The sequence below is a fragment of the Muntiacus reevesi genome, chromosome 5, assembly GCF_963930625.1.
Source record: "Muntiacus reevesi chromosome 5, mMunRee1.1, whole genome shotgun sequence".
In the NCBI taxonomy this organism is placed as follows: Eukaryota; Metazoa; Chordata; class Mammalia; order Artiodactyla; family Cervidae; genus Muntiacus; species Muntiacus reevesi.
The window spans coordinates 47,583,775-47,599,057 of NC_089253.1; the positions used below are offsets into that span (position 1 = coordinate 47,583,775).

Here is a 15,283-nt window from a genome sequence, read left to right on the forward strand (position 1 = left end):
GTCCAGCGCCACCTTGCTGGCTCCGGCCCACCCGGCCCTGTGCCCGAGGCCCCGGCCCCTCGCCCAGCACGGACGACTACGCCTGACGCTGCCCGCCACTCCCGGAGGTCAGGGCCTCACCACAGGTGTCCTTGTGGTGGCCCTTGGGGCGGCCTTGCCTGGGGCCGAGCCGGCCATGTTGCCTTTGGAAGGAGTTGAGCTGAGCTGGCGGCCTCGGCTGGAGGGGCGCCCACCGCCTGCGGGCCTGGAGCCGGGTCCTCCCCACTGGCGTCTGGGTCACCGTGTGTGGCTGGAAGCCTGTGCCCGAGGGCTCGGCCTCCTGGCTCCAGGCCTTCCCCTCATGGAAGGGACAGCACGGAGGCGGAGGCCCTTGGGTGTGGCCGGCCCCACCAGCCCCCAGACCCGCCCCAGGCAGGCCCTGCCCTCCGTCCTGTCGCCTTCTGGCCAGCGGCTGTCCTCTTGTGGTGGCGTGTGTGCGGGGCACGGTTATGTGCGAGACGTGGATGCAGAGAAGGCCAGGCTGCTTCCCAACAGTGCTGGAGCCTGGGGCCCAGGGCACTTCTGCTGGCCAGCTTGAGGAGGGCAGGTGCTGACGGAGTGAGGGGATGGGGAGGCAAGGCCTCTGACCACACAGACCACAGCCCAGGGCCCCCAAGGCCCATCTCATGGAGCAGAAGCCCAGTTCCTCCGGGGCGTGTGTCCCCCAAGAACCAGAGACAGCGGGTACCCCCCACCAGAGGGGCTGACCATCCCCCTGGAAGGGACACATGGGCGTGGGGACACCGTGCCCTGGGCAGGAGGCAGGTCTGGGCAGGTCTGAGCGGGCCCTGCGTCGCCCCTGCATGGACCCACTTCCTCTGCCCCTCTGCCCGACCGCCCATGTGAAGGCCCTGGGGGAGGCTGCTGTGCGTGCCCAGGCGCAGGGCGCAGGGGCGGGGCCGTCGGGGGCTTCCCGGCCCCCGTGGACGATGGTGGCGCCCTCCACCCCCGCCACCGCCTCGGGGTGGCTGGCCCCAGCCAGATGTGCCACCTGGAGCAGAGGCAAGGGGGTCGGGTCAGCGGGGCCGGGCGCACAGTGGACAGTTCGCCCACGGGCAGACGCTCGGGCATGGGCAGAGCAGAGGGCCACCCGGGTTTGGAGGCGCGCTCTGCAGGCTGGCCCCTGGTGCCCAGGCTGTGGACGCAGGCACCTTCCAGGCAAGCGCCGGCTTTCTGCCGGGTGGCGGCGGCTCCGTGGCGCAGACCCAGGCTCAGGAAGGCGCTCCACCCACCGATCCCTTGGTCGCTTCTGTGCCCGCTGAGGGAGCTGCAGGGCCCCCAGAGGTCCGTGTCCACGCTTGTCCCTGTGACCCGCACCCCCCCAGGACTCCCGAGGTGCCCCCGTGTGTGCTTGTGTGTGTGTGTGCAGTGCCCGCACCTGGGCCCAGTGCAGGATCCCGCGGCCCCACCCAGTGCTGCCGTGCCGCACCCAGAGGCCGAGCACACGTTGCCTTTTAAGGCAAAGATCTGCTGTGAGAAGCTGAGGGGAAAACATTTCCCTGGCATTCAGGGAGCATTTTTCCTTCCTGTTTCTCTTAAATAAACCACTAGCAACTTTTCAAAACAGAAGAACAAAAGGGGCAAGGTCAGGAGCTGCACACCTTCCATCCCGTGTGACCCCCCGCCCCCGGCCTCTGCACCTCAGTGGGACTGGGGGGGCGCACACAGCGTCTGGTTGGCGCCCAGGTCCTCCGTCTGCCCGCCCCCACCCCCCAGCCAGGCTGCACCCTCGGGCCTGTGGCTGCCCCTCGCTGGGGGCCTCGCTGGGCGTCTGTGCCCTCGGATGCCCCCCACCCCCATCCCAGGTGGCCCGTCCCCAAGAGTCCGCAGCTGAGGGCAGCCTTTTCTGGCCGGTGGACTCAGGACGGGCTGATGGACCGGCCGTGTATTTGCTCAGAGTCGGGATGTTGCCGCTGGAGATCCCAGGCACTCGAGCCAAGGAAGGACACGAGTCCCTGCTCTTAGGAGCCTCCCCCACCCTACGCGAGAGTCTGACCAGCCTTGAAATGTGGGGGGGGGGGGGGAGCAGTGTCCCCCCATGTCAGCCCGGGGAGGGGGGCCCTGCTCTGGACACGGCACACACTAGCTCCCTCAGCCCCAGCCTGGGGCAGACACGGGGACTCAGGTCAAACCCGGCCTGGGCTGGTGTACCTGCTACGGCTCCGGGCCTGCTCCATTGGGCGTTTCCTCCCTGGGGGATATGCCGTCCCCTCCATCTCAGGCCTCCGGTGGGGGTGAGGCTGGCTGTAGGGCCACCGCCATCCCGCCGAAGTGGGGCAGGGCCTCCCTCAGGCCCAGGGAGCTCTGAGTCTTGTTGCTCATGTTCAGAGAACATCTCAAAGCCGTGTGTCCTCTCTGTTATACGGTATCAGACTCTTAACAGATGAGAAAAATGTTAGTGAGAAGTGGCTATTTTGTCAGATCTCTGTGACATCCGCTCACATCGATGTCTGTCTGTGCCTGGCACCGCGCGGTGCCGCTTAGCGGGGGTGTGGGCAGCGGGCAGGGGGCCTGTGGGGACAGCAGGGCTCGGGGCGGCCCGGGGAGCCGGCACACAGCAGGGCCTCCACGAACGCGGGCTGCCGGCTCCCCTGTGTGGAAGCACGCCAGACAGGACCCTGGAGGCCGCGGGCCCGGCCAGGTGGGGCCCCCGCCATGTGCCCCCGGTGGCCCTGCAGTGGGGGCCCTGCGGTGGGGGCCGGGAGGGCTGCGGGGCCGTGGTGCCACACGCTGGGGGGTGAGCCGGCTCAGGTGGCCACTCTCCTGTCCTTGGGTGGGCTGCGGGCCCCCTGCTGCCTCTGGTTCCAGGCTTGGGCCTTGAAAGGGCGGGGAGGGCACAGGCGCAGGGCGGCTTCCGCCCACACCTGGGCCACAGGAGCTGCAGCCCCCAGGGCCGGGCCTGCGACCTCCATGCCTGCCTCCGCCGTGACCCCTGCCTCCCTTCTCTCTGCAGGAAGTCCAAAGCCAAGCCCAACGGGAAGAAGCCCGCCGCCGAGGAGAAGAAGGTGTACTTGGAGCCAGAGTACGCCAAGTCCAGGATCACGGACTTCGGATTCAAGGAGCTGGTGGTGCTGCCCCGGGAGATCGACCTCAACGAGTGGCTGGCCAGCAACAGTGCGTGGGGGTGGGGCGGGGCCGGGGCGGGGTAGGGGGCGGGGCAGCCCCTCGTTTCCCCGAAACCCCGGAGCTGGTGCTCAGCATCCTTGCGCACAAGCTGACTGACGCTGAGGCACGGGATGGCCAACCAACAGAGCCTTGGGGTCCCCACAGAGATGGCGACTCGGTGGGGGTCCTGGTCACGCCGGGGGCGGGACACCAGGGCCAGGGAAGGCTGCGGGATGTGAGCGTGGCGGCAGGGCCGCGGCAGGGAGGGCCACGGCCTGGGGGGTGGCTCCCCCCACCTGCCAGCCAGGCTCGGGGCTCCGCTCGCGGGACATCCCCCGCAGGGCCGTGTGCTGGCTCTTCTTGGAGGGGCAGTCACCTCTGTGGCCGCAAGCTGGTGCTGCCGGCCATGTTAATGGTGTTCCCGACCAGCTGGGTGTGCTAAGACTGCGGTGGGAGGTTTTCTACCCAGGCCTTCATGGAGGGCACTTGGTCTCAATGGCCAGGGGCACCCTGCCCAGCTCTGCACCGTGGCCTGTGCCGCCCACCCCCGAGGGCCGTGCTGTGCTGAGGCTGTGGTCTCTGCTCTGTGGTCTGCACCAGCCCGCACACCCAAGGCCTGCGGAGAAGCTCCGGTCCTCTTGGGCCCTCAGGACACCGGAGACGAGACGAGTGCCCCGGTGAGGCTCTCAGGTGCCACCTTTGCTTTGCAGCCACGACGTTCTTCCACCACGTGAACTTGCAGTACAGCACCATCTCGGAGTTCTGCACGGGGGAGGCGTGCCAGACCATGGCCGTGTGCAACACGTGAGTCCAGGCCCGGCACGGCCACGCCCGGGGCGCCCCTGTCTGACTCCACTCCTGCAGCGTCCCTGCTGAGGTCTCTGCAGGGCCCTCACCAGGGCTGCTCCCTTGTCCCCCGAGGCCCCAACCTGGTGGGGAAACGGGAAGCAGAGCCCAGCAGAGTGGGGGACCCGGGCAGCGTGGGTACCCCTGGGCATGGGTGCCGGGAGCCAGATGGGGCCCAGCGGGCTGTGTCCTGGGGCAGAGACATTTCCACGGGACGTGCCCATCGTGCTTCCTGAGACTGTGGGGCGTGTGCAGCCAGAGACGCTTCCCGGCGCTGGTCCCACCGGCTGAGGCCCGACCCAGAGCTCCTGCTCTGTGTGGAGGAGGCGCTGCTGGCCCATGGGGCTGGGATGCTTTGGCGCCTCCCCACGTGGTGCCCTCCCGTGGGCCTGCTCTCTTCTGGAAACGGGCACCCCGAGGGCTCCAGGACACCCCGCCTCTGTGGCAGCTCTTGAAGCTACGTGGGTAGGAGAGCCACCACGTGGCCCCAGGCTCACCCCCAGCCCCGGGGGCAGAAGCCGTGGAAGTGGCCACGGGCAGGAGGCTGCGTGGGCCAAGGAGGAGGCACGGATGCTCCTCTCTCATGGCTCCTTGTCAGGGTCACGGCCTGCATGCCGAGCTGACATGAGCATGTGCGAGCAGCCGGCCTCCACTCGTGGACACGCTGTGCTGCCACGGGCAGCCCGGCTCAGACCGGACACAGGGCCCTGCTCTTGCTGAGGCCCCTGAAAGCCCCTGCCCCACAGAGGACGAGAGTGCAGAAGACGGCTGCTCTCCACTCCTTAGCCGGCTAGAGCTGCTGACGGCATGCTCAGGTGTCACTGCTCCCCGGGGAGCTACGGCCCGGCCCGGCCCGGGGCAGGTGCAGCAGTGTTGGGGCACGCGCAAACTCAGCCCTGGCCCCTCAGTGGGACGGCGGCCTCCAGAGCAGATGTGGCCGGGCGGCCGGAAGTGGGCAGGGCAGGGCTGCATCGCCCTGCCTGCGGCCTGTGCGCACGAGAGGCCCGGCCAGGCACCCAGGCGTCAGAGGGGGCCTGCGGGCTGACAGGCGTGGGAGCCAGGCTCCTTCTGAGGCCCCACCAGGCACCCTGCAGGCAGCAGTGTGCTTGAGAAGAGGCTCCTTGAAGGAGCCCAGGATTGGGTGTGAGGCATACCTGTGTCTAGATGTTGGCTCTGCCACGTCAAACTGGGAGTTCTGAAGATGTTGAGAATTCTGCTGTTTATTTTTCCTACCTGTAACCTGCTTTATATGGCTTCTGTAGATTTATATGAATGATTATTGTTGTTCGTTCATTCAGTAATGCACGACTCTTTGTGACCCTGTGGACGGCAGCACACCAGGCTCCCCTGTCCTTCACCATCTCCTGGAACTTGCTCAGACTCATGTCCCTTGAGTCGGTGATGCCATCCAACCATCTCATCCTCTGTCATCCCCTTCTCCTGCCTTCAGTCTTTCCCAGCATCAGGGTCTTTTCCAATGAGTCAGTTCTTCCCATCAGGTGGCCAAAGTATTGGAGTTTCAGCTTCAGCATTAGTCCTTCCAATGAATATTCAGGACTGATTTCTTTTAGGATGGACTGGTTGGATCTCCTTGCAGTCCAAGGGACTCTCAAGAGTCTTCTCCAACACCACAGTTCAGAAGCATCCATTCTTCAGTGCTCAGCTTTCTTTATAGTCCAGCTCTCACATCCATACATGACTCCTGGGAAAACCATAGCTTTGACTTGATGGACCTTTGTCAGCATAGTAGTGTCTCTGCTTTTTAATATGCTGTCTAGGTTGGTCGTAGGTTTTCTTTCAAGGAGCAAGAGTCTTTCATTTCATGACTGCAGTCACCATCTGCAGTTATTTTGGAGCCCAAGAAAATAAAGTCTATCATGGTTTCCATTGTTTCCGCGTCTATTTGCCATGAAATGATGGGACCGGATGCCATGATCTTAGCTTCTGAATGTTGAGTTTTCAGCCAGCTTTTTCACTTTCCTTTTTCAGCTTCTCAAGAGGCTCTTCAGTTCCTCTTCCCTTTCTGCTGTAAGGGTGATATCTGAGGTTATTGATATTTCTCCCTGCAATTGTGATTCCAGCTTGTGCTTCATCCAGCCCAGCATTTTGCATGATGTACTTTGCATATAAGTTAAATAACCGGGGTGAAAATATATAGCCTTGATGTACTTCTTTCCAAATTTTGAACCAATCCGTTATTCCATGTCCAGTTCTAACTGTTGCTTCTTGGCCTGCGTACAGATTTCTCAGGAGGCAGGTCAGGTAGTCTGGTTTTCCCATCTCTTTCAGAATTTTCCACAGTTTCTTGTGATCCACAGTCAAAGGCTTTGGCAGAGTCAATGAAGCAGAAGTAGATGTTTTTCTGGAATTCTCTTGCTTTTTCGGTGATTCAGTGGATGTCGGCAATTTGATCTCTGGTTCCTCTGCCTTTTCTAAATCCAGTTTGAACATCTGGAAGTTCTCAGTTCATGTACTGTTGAAGTCTGACTTGAATTTTAAGTATTACTTTGCTGGCATGTGGGAAGAGTGCAATTGTGCGGTAGTTTGAGCATTCTTCGGCATTGCCCTTCTTTGGAATTGGAATGAAAACTGACCTTTTCCAGTCCTGTGGCCAGACTGGAACTGCTGAGTTCCAAAACTGCTCAGTTTCCCAAATTTGCTGGCATATTGAATGCAGCACTTTAATAGCATCATTTTTTAGGACTTGAAATAGTTCAACTGGAATTCCATTACCTCCACTAGCTTTGTAGTGATGCTTCCTAAGGCCCACTTGACTTCACATTCCAGGATGTCTGACTCTAGGTGAGTGATCACACCATTGTGGTTACCTGGGTCATTAAGATCTCTTCTGTATGGTTCTTCTGTGTATTTTTGCCACCTCTTCTTAATATCTTCTGCTTCTGTTAGGTCCATATCGTTTCTGTCCTTTATTGTGTCCATCTTTGCATGAAATGTTCCTTTTATCTCTAATTTTCTTGAAGAGATCCCTAGTCTTTCCCATTCTGTTGTTTTCTTCTATTTCTTTGCATTGATCAGTGAAGAAGGCTTTCTTATCTCTCCTTGCTATTTTTTGGAACTCTGGATATATCTTTCCTTTTCTCCTTTGCCTTTCACTTTTCTTCTTTTCTCAGGTATTTGTAAGGCCTCCTCAAATAACCATTTTGCCTGTTTGCATTTCTTTTTCTTGGGGATTATAGAAAAAGCAAGAGAGTTCACAAAAAACATCTACTTCTGCTTTATTACACCAAAGACTTTGACCGTGTGGATCACAACAAACTATGGAAAATTCTGAAAGAGATGGGAATACCAGCCTCCTCAGAAATCTGTATGCTGGTCAAGAAGCAACAGTTAGAATCAGACATGCAACAATGCACTGGTTCAAAATTGGGAAATGAGCACGTCAAGGCTGTATATTGTCCCCTGCTTATTTAACCTATATGCAGAGGACATCATGAGAAACGCTGGGCTGGGGGAAGCCCAAGCTGGAATTATGATTGCAGGGAGAAATCTCTATAACCTCAGATATGCAGATGACACCACCCTTATGGCAGAAAGTGAAGAGGAACTAAAGAGCCTCTTGATGAAAGAGAAAGAGGAGAGTGAAGAAGTTGGCTTAAAGCTTAACATTCAGAAAACTAAGATCGTGACATCCAGTCCCATCACTTCATGGCAAATAGATGGGGAAACAGTGGAAACAGTGACAAACTATTTTCTTGGGCTCCAAAATCACTGCCAATGCTAACTGCAGCCATGAAATGAAAAGACGCTTGCTCCTTGAAAGAAAAGCTATGACCAATCTAGACAGCATATTAAAAATCAGAGACATTCCTTTGCCAACAAAGGTCCATCTAGTCAAGGCTATGGTTTTTCCAGTGGTCATGTGTGGATGTGAGAGTTGAACCATAAAGAAAGCTGAGCGCTGAAGAATTAATGCTTTTGAACTGTGGTGTTGGAGAAGACTCTTGAGAGTCCCTTGGACTACAAGGAGATCCAACCAGTCCATCCTAAAAGAAATAAGTCCTGAATATTCATTGGAAGGACTAATGCTGAAGCTGAAGCTCCAATACTTTGGCCATCTGATGGGAAGAACTGACTCACTGGAAAAGACCCTGAAGCTGGGAAAGACTGAAGGCAGGAGGAGAAGGGGATGACAGAGGATGAGATGGTTGGATGGCATCACCAACTCGATGGACATGAGTTTGAGCGAGTTTTGGGAGCTGGTGATGGACAGGGAAGCCTGGTGTGCTGCAGTCCACAGGGTCACAAAGAGTCGGACACGACTGAGGAACTGAACTGAACTGAGCTTCTTGGGGATGGTCTTGATCACTGCCTCCTGTCATGAACCTCCACCCATAGTTCTTCAGGTACTCTATCAGATCTAATCCCTTGAATCTATTTCTCACTTCCACTGTATAATTGTAAGGGATTTGATTTAGGTCATACCTGAATGGTCTAGTGGTTTTCACTACTTTCTTCCGTTTAAGTCTGAATTTTACAATAAGGAGTTCATGATCTGAGGCACAGTCAGCTCTTAGCCTTGTTTTTGCTGACTGTATAGAGCTTCTCCATCTTTGGTTGCAAATCAGTCTGATTTCAGTATTGACCATATGGTGATGTCTATGTGTGGACTCGTCTTCTTGTGTTATTGGAAGAGGGTGTTTGCTATGACCAGTGCATTCTCTTTGCAAAACTCTGTTAGCCTTTGCCTTGCTTCATTTTGTACTCCAAGGCCAAATTTGCCTGTTATTCCAGGTATCTCTTGACTTCCTGTTTTTGCATTCCAGTCCCCTATGATGAAAACAACATCACTTTTTGGTGTTAGTTCTAGAAGGTCTTGTAGGTCTTCATAGAACTGTTCAACTTCAGCTTCTTTACCATTGCTTTTGGGGCATATACTTGGATTACTGTGATGTTGAACGGTTTGCCTTGGAAACAAAGAGATCATTCTGTCATTTTTGAGATTGTACCCAAGTACTTCATTTTGGACTCTTGTTGACTATGAGGGCTACCCCATTTCTTCTAAGGGATTTTTGCCCACAGTAGTAGCTATAATAATGGTCATCTGAATTAAATTTTCCCATTCCAGTCCATTTTAGTTTACTGATTCATAAAATATCATTGTTCACTCTTGCTATCTCCTGTTTGACCACTTCCAATTTACCTTGATTCATGGACCTGACATTCCAGGTTCCTGTGCAGTACTGCTCTCTACAGCATCGCCATTTCCATCACCAGTCACATCCACAGCTGGGCATTGTTTCCATTTTGTTCTGTCTCTTCATTCTTTTTGGAGTTATTTCTCCACTCTTCTCCAGTAGCATATTGGGCACCTGCCGACCTGGGGAGTTCATCTTTCTGTATGTTATCTTTTTATCTTTTCATACTGTTCATGGGGTTCTCAGGGCAAGAACACTGAAGTGGCTTGCCAGTCCCTTCTCGAGTGGACCATGTTTTGTCAGAACTCTGCACCATGACCCGTTCATCTTGGGTGGCCCTACACAGCATGGCTCATAGTTTCATTGAGTTAGAGAAGGTTAATGTGCTGTCTAGGTTTGTCATAGTTTCTCTTCCAAGGAGCACATGCCTTTCTAGGAATCGTTCAAGATCAAGGAATGGAAACTCACACGAGTCAGTTTAAAGGAAGCGGGAGGTTGATCAGGCCCACAGAGCCGTGCGCGGTCTGTCGCAGGGCCATCAAGCCCACCCAGGGCCCAGGCCGGACACCCTTCTCCACCCTGCTGATGCCTGAAGGACTGGAACCAAAGGGGAGTTTGCAGTCCCAAAAGAAGGAAGGCCTGTGCCCAAAACACATTTGAAGACCTAACAGATGAAAACTTTCAAATTTGGCCAAGACACAAACCTACAGATTCAGGAAGCCTAATGATTTCAAAATAGGATAAATCCAGTGAATCCACCCCAGGCATCAATCAAACTGCTGAAGAGAACACGCTGTAACAGCCAGCAGAGCCAGCAGCTTCGCCCCTGCAGGGATGTGGTGGGGTGGCTGTGGGCATCCTTACCCGCCTGGGGGCCAGGAGGAGGCCCCACAGCATGGTTAAGGTGCTGCATGGAGACAGCAGCCTCCCGGGAGTCCCACGTAATGCCCTTCAAGGATGGAGGTGACTCAGAGAGCTCCCTTGCAGGGCAGTCAAGGAGGCTGCGCTAGGAGGGACCAGGGGGCAGAGGACGCGGGGCGACGTGAGCACCGCCTCTTCCCTTCAGCTCCTTGAAATGTGTCTGGAAGGTGAGCAAAAGCCGTGACTGTCTGACTGGTCTCCAGCGTGTGTCTGCAGCACTGCCACAGGGTGGCCTGGGGGCGGGCAGAGAGCCCTGCGTGCTGGTCGGCTTTCTGACTCGGATGCGGAAGAGGTCCTGGGCGCCAGGTGCAGGGTGGAAAGATCGGGACTCGCTTTGTAATCCTTTGAGCAACCTCTAAAAAAGTTGCATGAGGGACATAAATCATAATACATAAATTAAAAGGAAATAGAGAGTGGGGAAGAAAGCAGGAAATATAAGGAGTGAGAATCAAAGGGAACAAATAGTAAATGATTGTGAACTTAAATTCAGACAGATCGTCATTGCAGTGAATGTCAGTGATGTAAACATGCTGGTGACAAGACAGAGACCGTAAGTCTGGATTTTCAAAATGAACCAGCTGTACAGGGTATATGAGAAACTCCCTTTAAAGCAGTGATATTGGCAAGTTGAAAGTGAAAATATGGAAAAAGAGATGCCAACAAAACGTAAGTCAGAAGAAAACTAAAGTGGCTGCGCTCATACGGACAAAGCAGACTTCCAGTCAGGAAGCACTGGCCTTGAATGCATCTGTGCCAGATAGCAGAGCTTGTACACAGAGCAGGCAGACAGAACCGAAAGGACAAAGGCTAGGGTTGGAGATTTCAACATGCCTCTTCTGGTAATACACAGACTAGTGGATAGAAAGCCAGCAAGGATCTGGAACTAAATAGCACCACCAGCCAACTGGATTGAATTGACATTCACTGCACCCTCAGTAGCAAAATCCACATTCCTTTTCAGGTGCACTGGGATTATTCACCAGAGGAGGTCACGTCCTGGCTCACAAAACAGACCTTAGCAAACTAATCAGAGGTGCAGAGTAAGTTATCTGACCACAATTAGTTACGTTTGAAATCAGTAACAGAAAAGTCTCCAAACATTTAGAGATCACCATACTTTTTTCCCCTTGCCACGCTGTGTGGCATGTAGACTCTTAGTTCCCTGATCAAGGCAGATCGAATGTGCCCCCTACGTTGGGCACAGAGAGTCTTAACCACTAGAATGCCAGGGACATCCCAAGAAATTAACGCACTTTCAAATCATCCATGGGTCAGAGAGGAAGTCTCCAGGGAAATTAGAAAACGTTGTAAACTGAAATGAGAATGCAGCATATTTGAACTGCATTTGAGATGCAGCTAAAGCAAGTTTTAGAGGATTAAATGCTTATTTTAGAAGAAGAAAGATCTCAATTCAACCTCAGCTTCCATATTAAGAAATGAGAAAAAAAGAAGCATGCGTGCGGTGTATGTGTGTGCTGTCACGTTCAGTTCTTGCAGCCATAGCCTGCCAGGCTCTGTCCATGGGATTTTCCCAGCAAGGACACTGGAGTGGATTGCCACGCCCTCCTCCAGGGGATCTTCCTGATCCAGGGATCAAACCTGCATCTCCTGTGACTTCCTGCATTGCAGATTCTTTACTACTGAGCCCGTGGGGAATCCCAGAAAAAACAAGAGCAAAAAACAAAACCCTAAATGGAGCAGAAGAAAAGAAATGATAAAATAAGAACAGAAGCCACTGACATGATTGTTTCTGAAAGCAATAGGGGAAATTAATGAAATCAGAAGCCGATTCCCTGAAAAGAGAAGTAAAATTGAGAAATCTCTAGTAAAACTAACAAAAGTAAAAAGAGAAAAGATACAGATTATCAATATAAAGAGTAAAAGAGGAAATAAGTATAAACCCAGCGGAAATTAAGAGGGTAATAAGGAAGCATCAGAAAAATCTCTGCATACATAAATTTAACAGTTTAGGTTAAATGAACTAGTTCCTTGGAAAGCACAAAATATCACAATTGACCCAAGATGGGTAATGCAGTAAGGCAAGAAAAATGAATAAAAGTCATTTAAATTGGAGAAGAAAATAAAACTGTATTTGCATACAGCATGATTGTCTGTGTAAAAAAGCCCAAGAGCTCTGGCAAAAAGCTGAATCAATAAATTTAGCAAGCTCAACACACAAAAAAATTCAGTCATAGTTTGTATACTAGCAGTGTACAACTGGAACACAAAATTGATACAGTTTTATCATTTACAGTAGCTCCAAAAACAGTGAAATACTTAGATATGGACTTAAGGAAACATGTACATGCTGGAAACTACAAAACGCTGATGAATGAACCCAAAGAGCAGCAGCGTAAATGGAGAGGCACTGTATTCATGGGTGGGAAGGCAGCGCAGCAGAAGTATAGATTCATTTAGTGCAACTTCAGCCGAACTCCCAGCAGAGTTTTTATCCATAAATCAGCTGATTATAGAATGTACATGGGGTAGCAGAATCCCTAGAATAGCTACAGTGATTTTGGAAAAAGAACAGTCAGATCAGTAGAGTCCAACAGCGCTGTGCTAAGAGTTACTATAAAACTGGTAGTCGAGACCGGGGCTGGTGGCGGAAGAGGCCCAGAGGTCAGTGCCACAGAGCAGGGCCCAGAAATGCACCCCACAAACACGGCCCCTTGGCGTTTGGCAGGGATCAGAAGCATTCAGTGGAGAAAGGATAGTCTTTTCACCTAAAGCTGTTAGAAAAACCGGTCATCCAAATGCCTCCTTCGGCCAGAGCTGACTGCCACAAGATATAGTCCATTGATGAAGGAGAATCAGTAAAGTCGACTTCATCAAAATTTAGAACTTCTATTCTGTGAAAGACACTGTGGAGAGAAAGACGACTTGCAGACCAATCCAAGGAAGGACTAGTGCCAGGGAGGGGTGAAGAGCCCTCGCAGCTCACAGTGAGAAGTCTGGCCATGGCTGGCATAGGACTCAGACCGGCCCCGGGGGAGGACCCAAGCAGGACAGAGGAGCACCAGCAGCAGGTGGGGAACACGAATTCAGGCTTGGCTGTGGGAGCGTCTGTCAGCTCCTCGCCATGTGCCGGCAAGGATGGAGGGGCTGCCGGTGGGGTGGCCATTCCGAGGACATCGTGGTGGCGTTGCTACTGTGGACCCGGCGCTGCTGCTCCCGAGCATCCACCCAAGAGAAACGGGACCTGGAGCTCATACAGACACCTGCCCAGGAAGGGTTTCGCAGCCTGACCCATAATTGCCCCAAACTGCAGGCCACCTAGGTGTCCTGCAGCAGGTGACGAGATGGGCTAGTGCATCCACACAGGAGTCCATCTCAACGAGGAGAAAGATAGGGTGGATGGCAGAGCCGGGCTCCGGACGTCACCTGGAGTTACTGTGGGCACATCGCTAGTGTGCAGAGGACTGACCGGCAGGCCAGGGGCCGGGGTGGGAGCTGTGCCTCGTCACGTGCCCTCTGTTGGGGTTAAAACCCGTCAGGCTGCACGCCAGAGCCAGTCAGCTTTACTGTGAGACAGTGCAAAAATAAAACGAGAACGAAGAAAAGGAGTGCTGAAAGCAGAGGATCCCAGCTGTCACGGAGGCAGGGCAAGCACAGCAGGGCCCCTGAGGACCTGGTCTCTCAGGACTGACCTCATGGAAGCTCTCCTGGTTTCGAGCTGCAGTGGTTTTCTGACTCTGGCACTGGTGGCCAAGGACATCTGCACCAAGCGGGGCTGGAGAATCGCTGGGGTGGAGCTGCCTTCTTCCCTGCACTGGCCCTAGGACCCCAGGGCCGCTGTGCGGGGAGGGACAAGTCACCTGTCTTCTCTCAGCGCGTCCTTGGATGGGGCAGGGGCCCGGGCAGGGGACAGACAGTCAGCAGGGCCACTCTGTGGTGGGGAGGGCTCTGGATCTTTGCTGGGTGTCTGCTTCCTGGGGGCCTGCAGGGAGCTGACCCGCTCCGTGGCCTTGTGGGGTGTGCGGGTGCTGGGCTCTGCAGGCAGCGTGGGCGCAGGCGTGGCAGGGAGGCCTCGCCGAGGTGGAAGTGGCTGGCAGGTGTCGTCTGCCTTCTGCATCGGGGCGGCCGGAGCCAGGCACCCAGGGGCGGTCAGGGCTGTGTCCCCTTGTCCGCAGAGGGTGGCCTTTTTCATGGTGGCCTGCCCATTTGTTGTGGGCTGTGTTCCTGCCTTGCAGCCTGACCCCATCCCGACCAGGGGCACAGATGAACTCACAGGCGAAGGGGGTGGAGAGCCCCTGTTCCTGCTCGAGGAGTGGGGGCGGGCAGCAGGGCTGTTCAGAGGTCCCCTAGGCCGTGTCCGTCCTTTCGGCCATGAGACCTGGAGAGCCTGCTGTCCTGACAGCAGGTCTGGCCAGGTGCTGGGAGGGGGGGCCCTGGGGCTGTCACCCAGGGATGCTTTGTGAGCTCAGGAAATCAGGGCAGGGTGCTCAGGGCCAGCCTGGGGTCCTGGCCTGCGATTAAGTGGGATGGTGTCAGGGAAAGCTGTCTGTTCTGAAGCCCAGTAAAGACAGTGAGAAGGGGGCAGGGTGCTGGTGGAAGTCTGTGCAGCCTTGCCGTCTGGCTGGGGCAGGGTTGGCGCCTCGGCCGTAGAAGGGGCTGCCCTGGTCATCACTCACTGGCCCAGGCAGCATGCGGTCCCCGCCATTGGCTCCGTGCAGCCCTTGGCCAGCCCGCCTGCAGGTACAGGGCCCCCTGCTGGGAAGACTGCAGCCCACCCTGAGGTGGGAGGGGAGAGTGGGACATGGCGGCTGCAGGGGCTGATGTCTGAAGGACGGCCGAACAACAGTGTTACGTGAACTAGGATATGAGCTGGGCTGGGGGTCCACATCTCCCAACGCCCTGACCCACTCCCACCTGAGGACTGCCCACCCTACCCCCACCTGCCAGGGAAGTTTCTGAGGTACCCAGAGACCGAGTGGGTGTGCAGAGGCCCCCTCACCCCACCTGGCCCAGGGCGCACGTGTGGCCCCTACCGGGGGCAGCAGGAAGCCTCCCGTGGGGAAAGTGAAAGTGTTGGTCGCTCGGTCCTGTTGGACGCTCTGTGGCCCATGGACTGTAATCTGCCGGGCTCCTCTGTCCATGAGATGCTCCAGGTGAGAGTTCAGGAGTGGGGTGCCGGCCTCTTCTCCAGGGGATCTTCCCAACCCTGGGACCTTACCCAGCTCTCCCGCACTGCAGGCAGATTCGTCACCATCTGA

At 55.2% G+C, this 15,283-nt stretch overlaps 1 protein-coding gene across 4 annotated transcripts in view; it reads left to right on the plus strand.

Annotated features, from left to right (window-relative positions):
* Positions 1-15,283, plus strand: part of MOB2 (MOB kinase activator 2) — a 51,798-nt gene that overhangs the window by 35,006 nt on the left and 1,509 nt on the right. For all 4 annotated transcript variants that reach the window (XM_065938048.1, XM_065938046.1, XM_065938047.1 and 1 more), the window contains 2 exons: positions 2,993-3,153; positions 3,855-3,948. In XM_065938048.1, the coding sequence (XP_065794120.1) occupies positions 2,993-3,153; positions 3,855-3,948 (255 nt within the window). The remainder of the gene's footprint in view (positions 1-2,992; positions 3,154-3,854; positions 3,949-15,283) is intronic.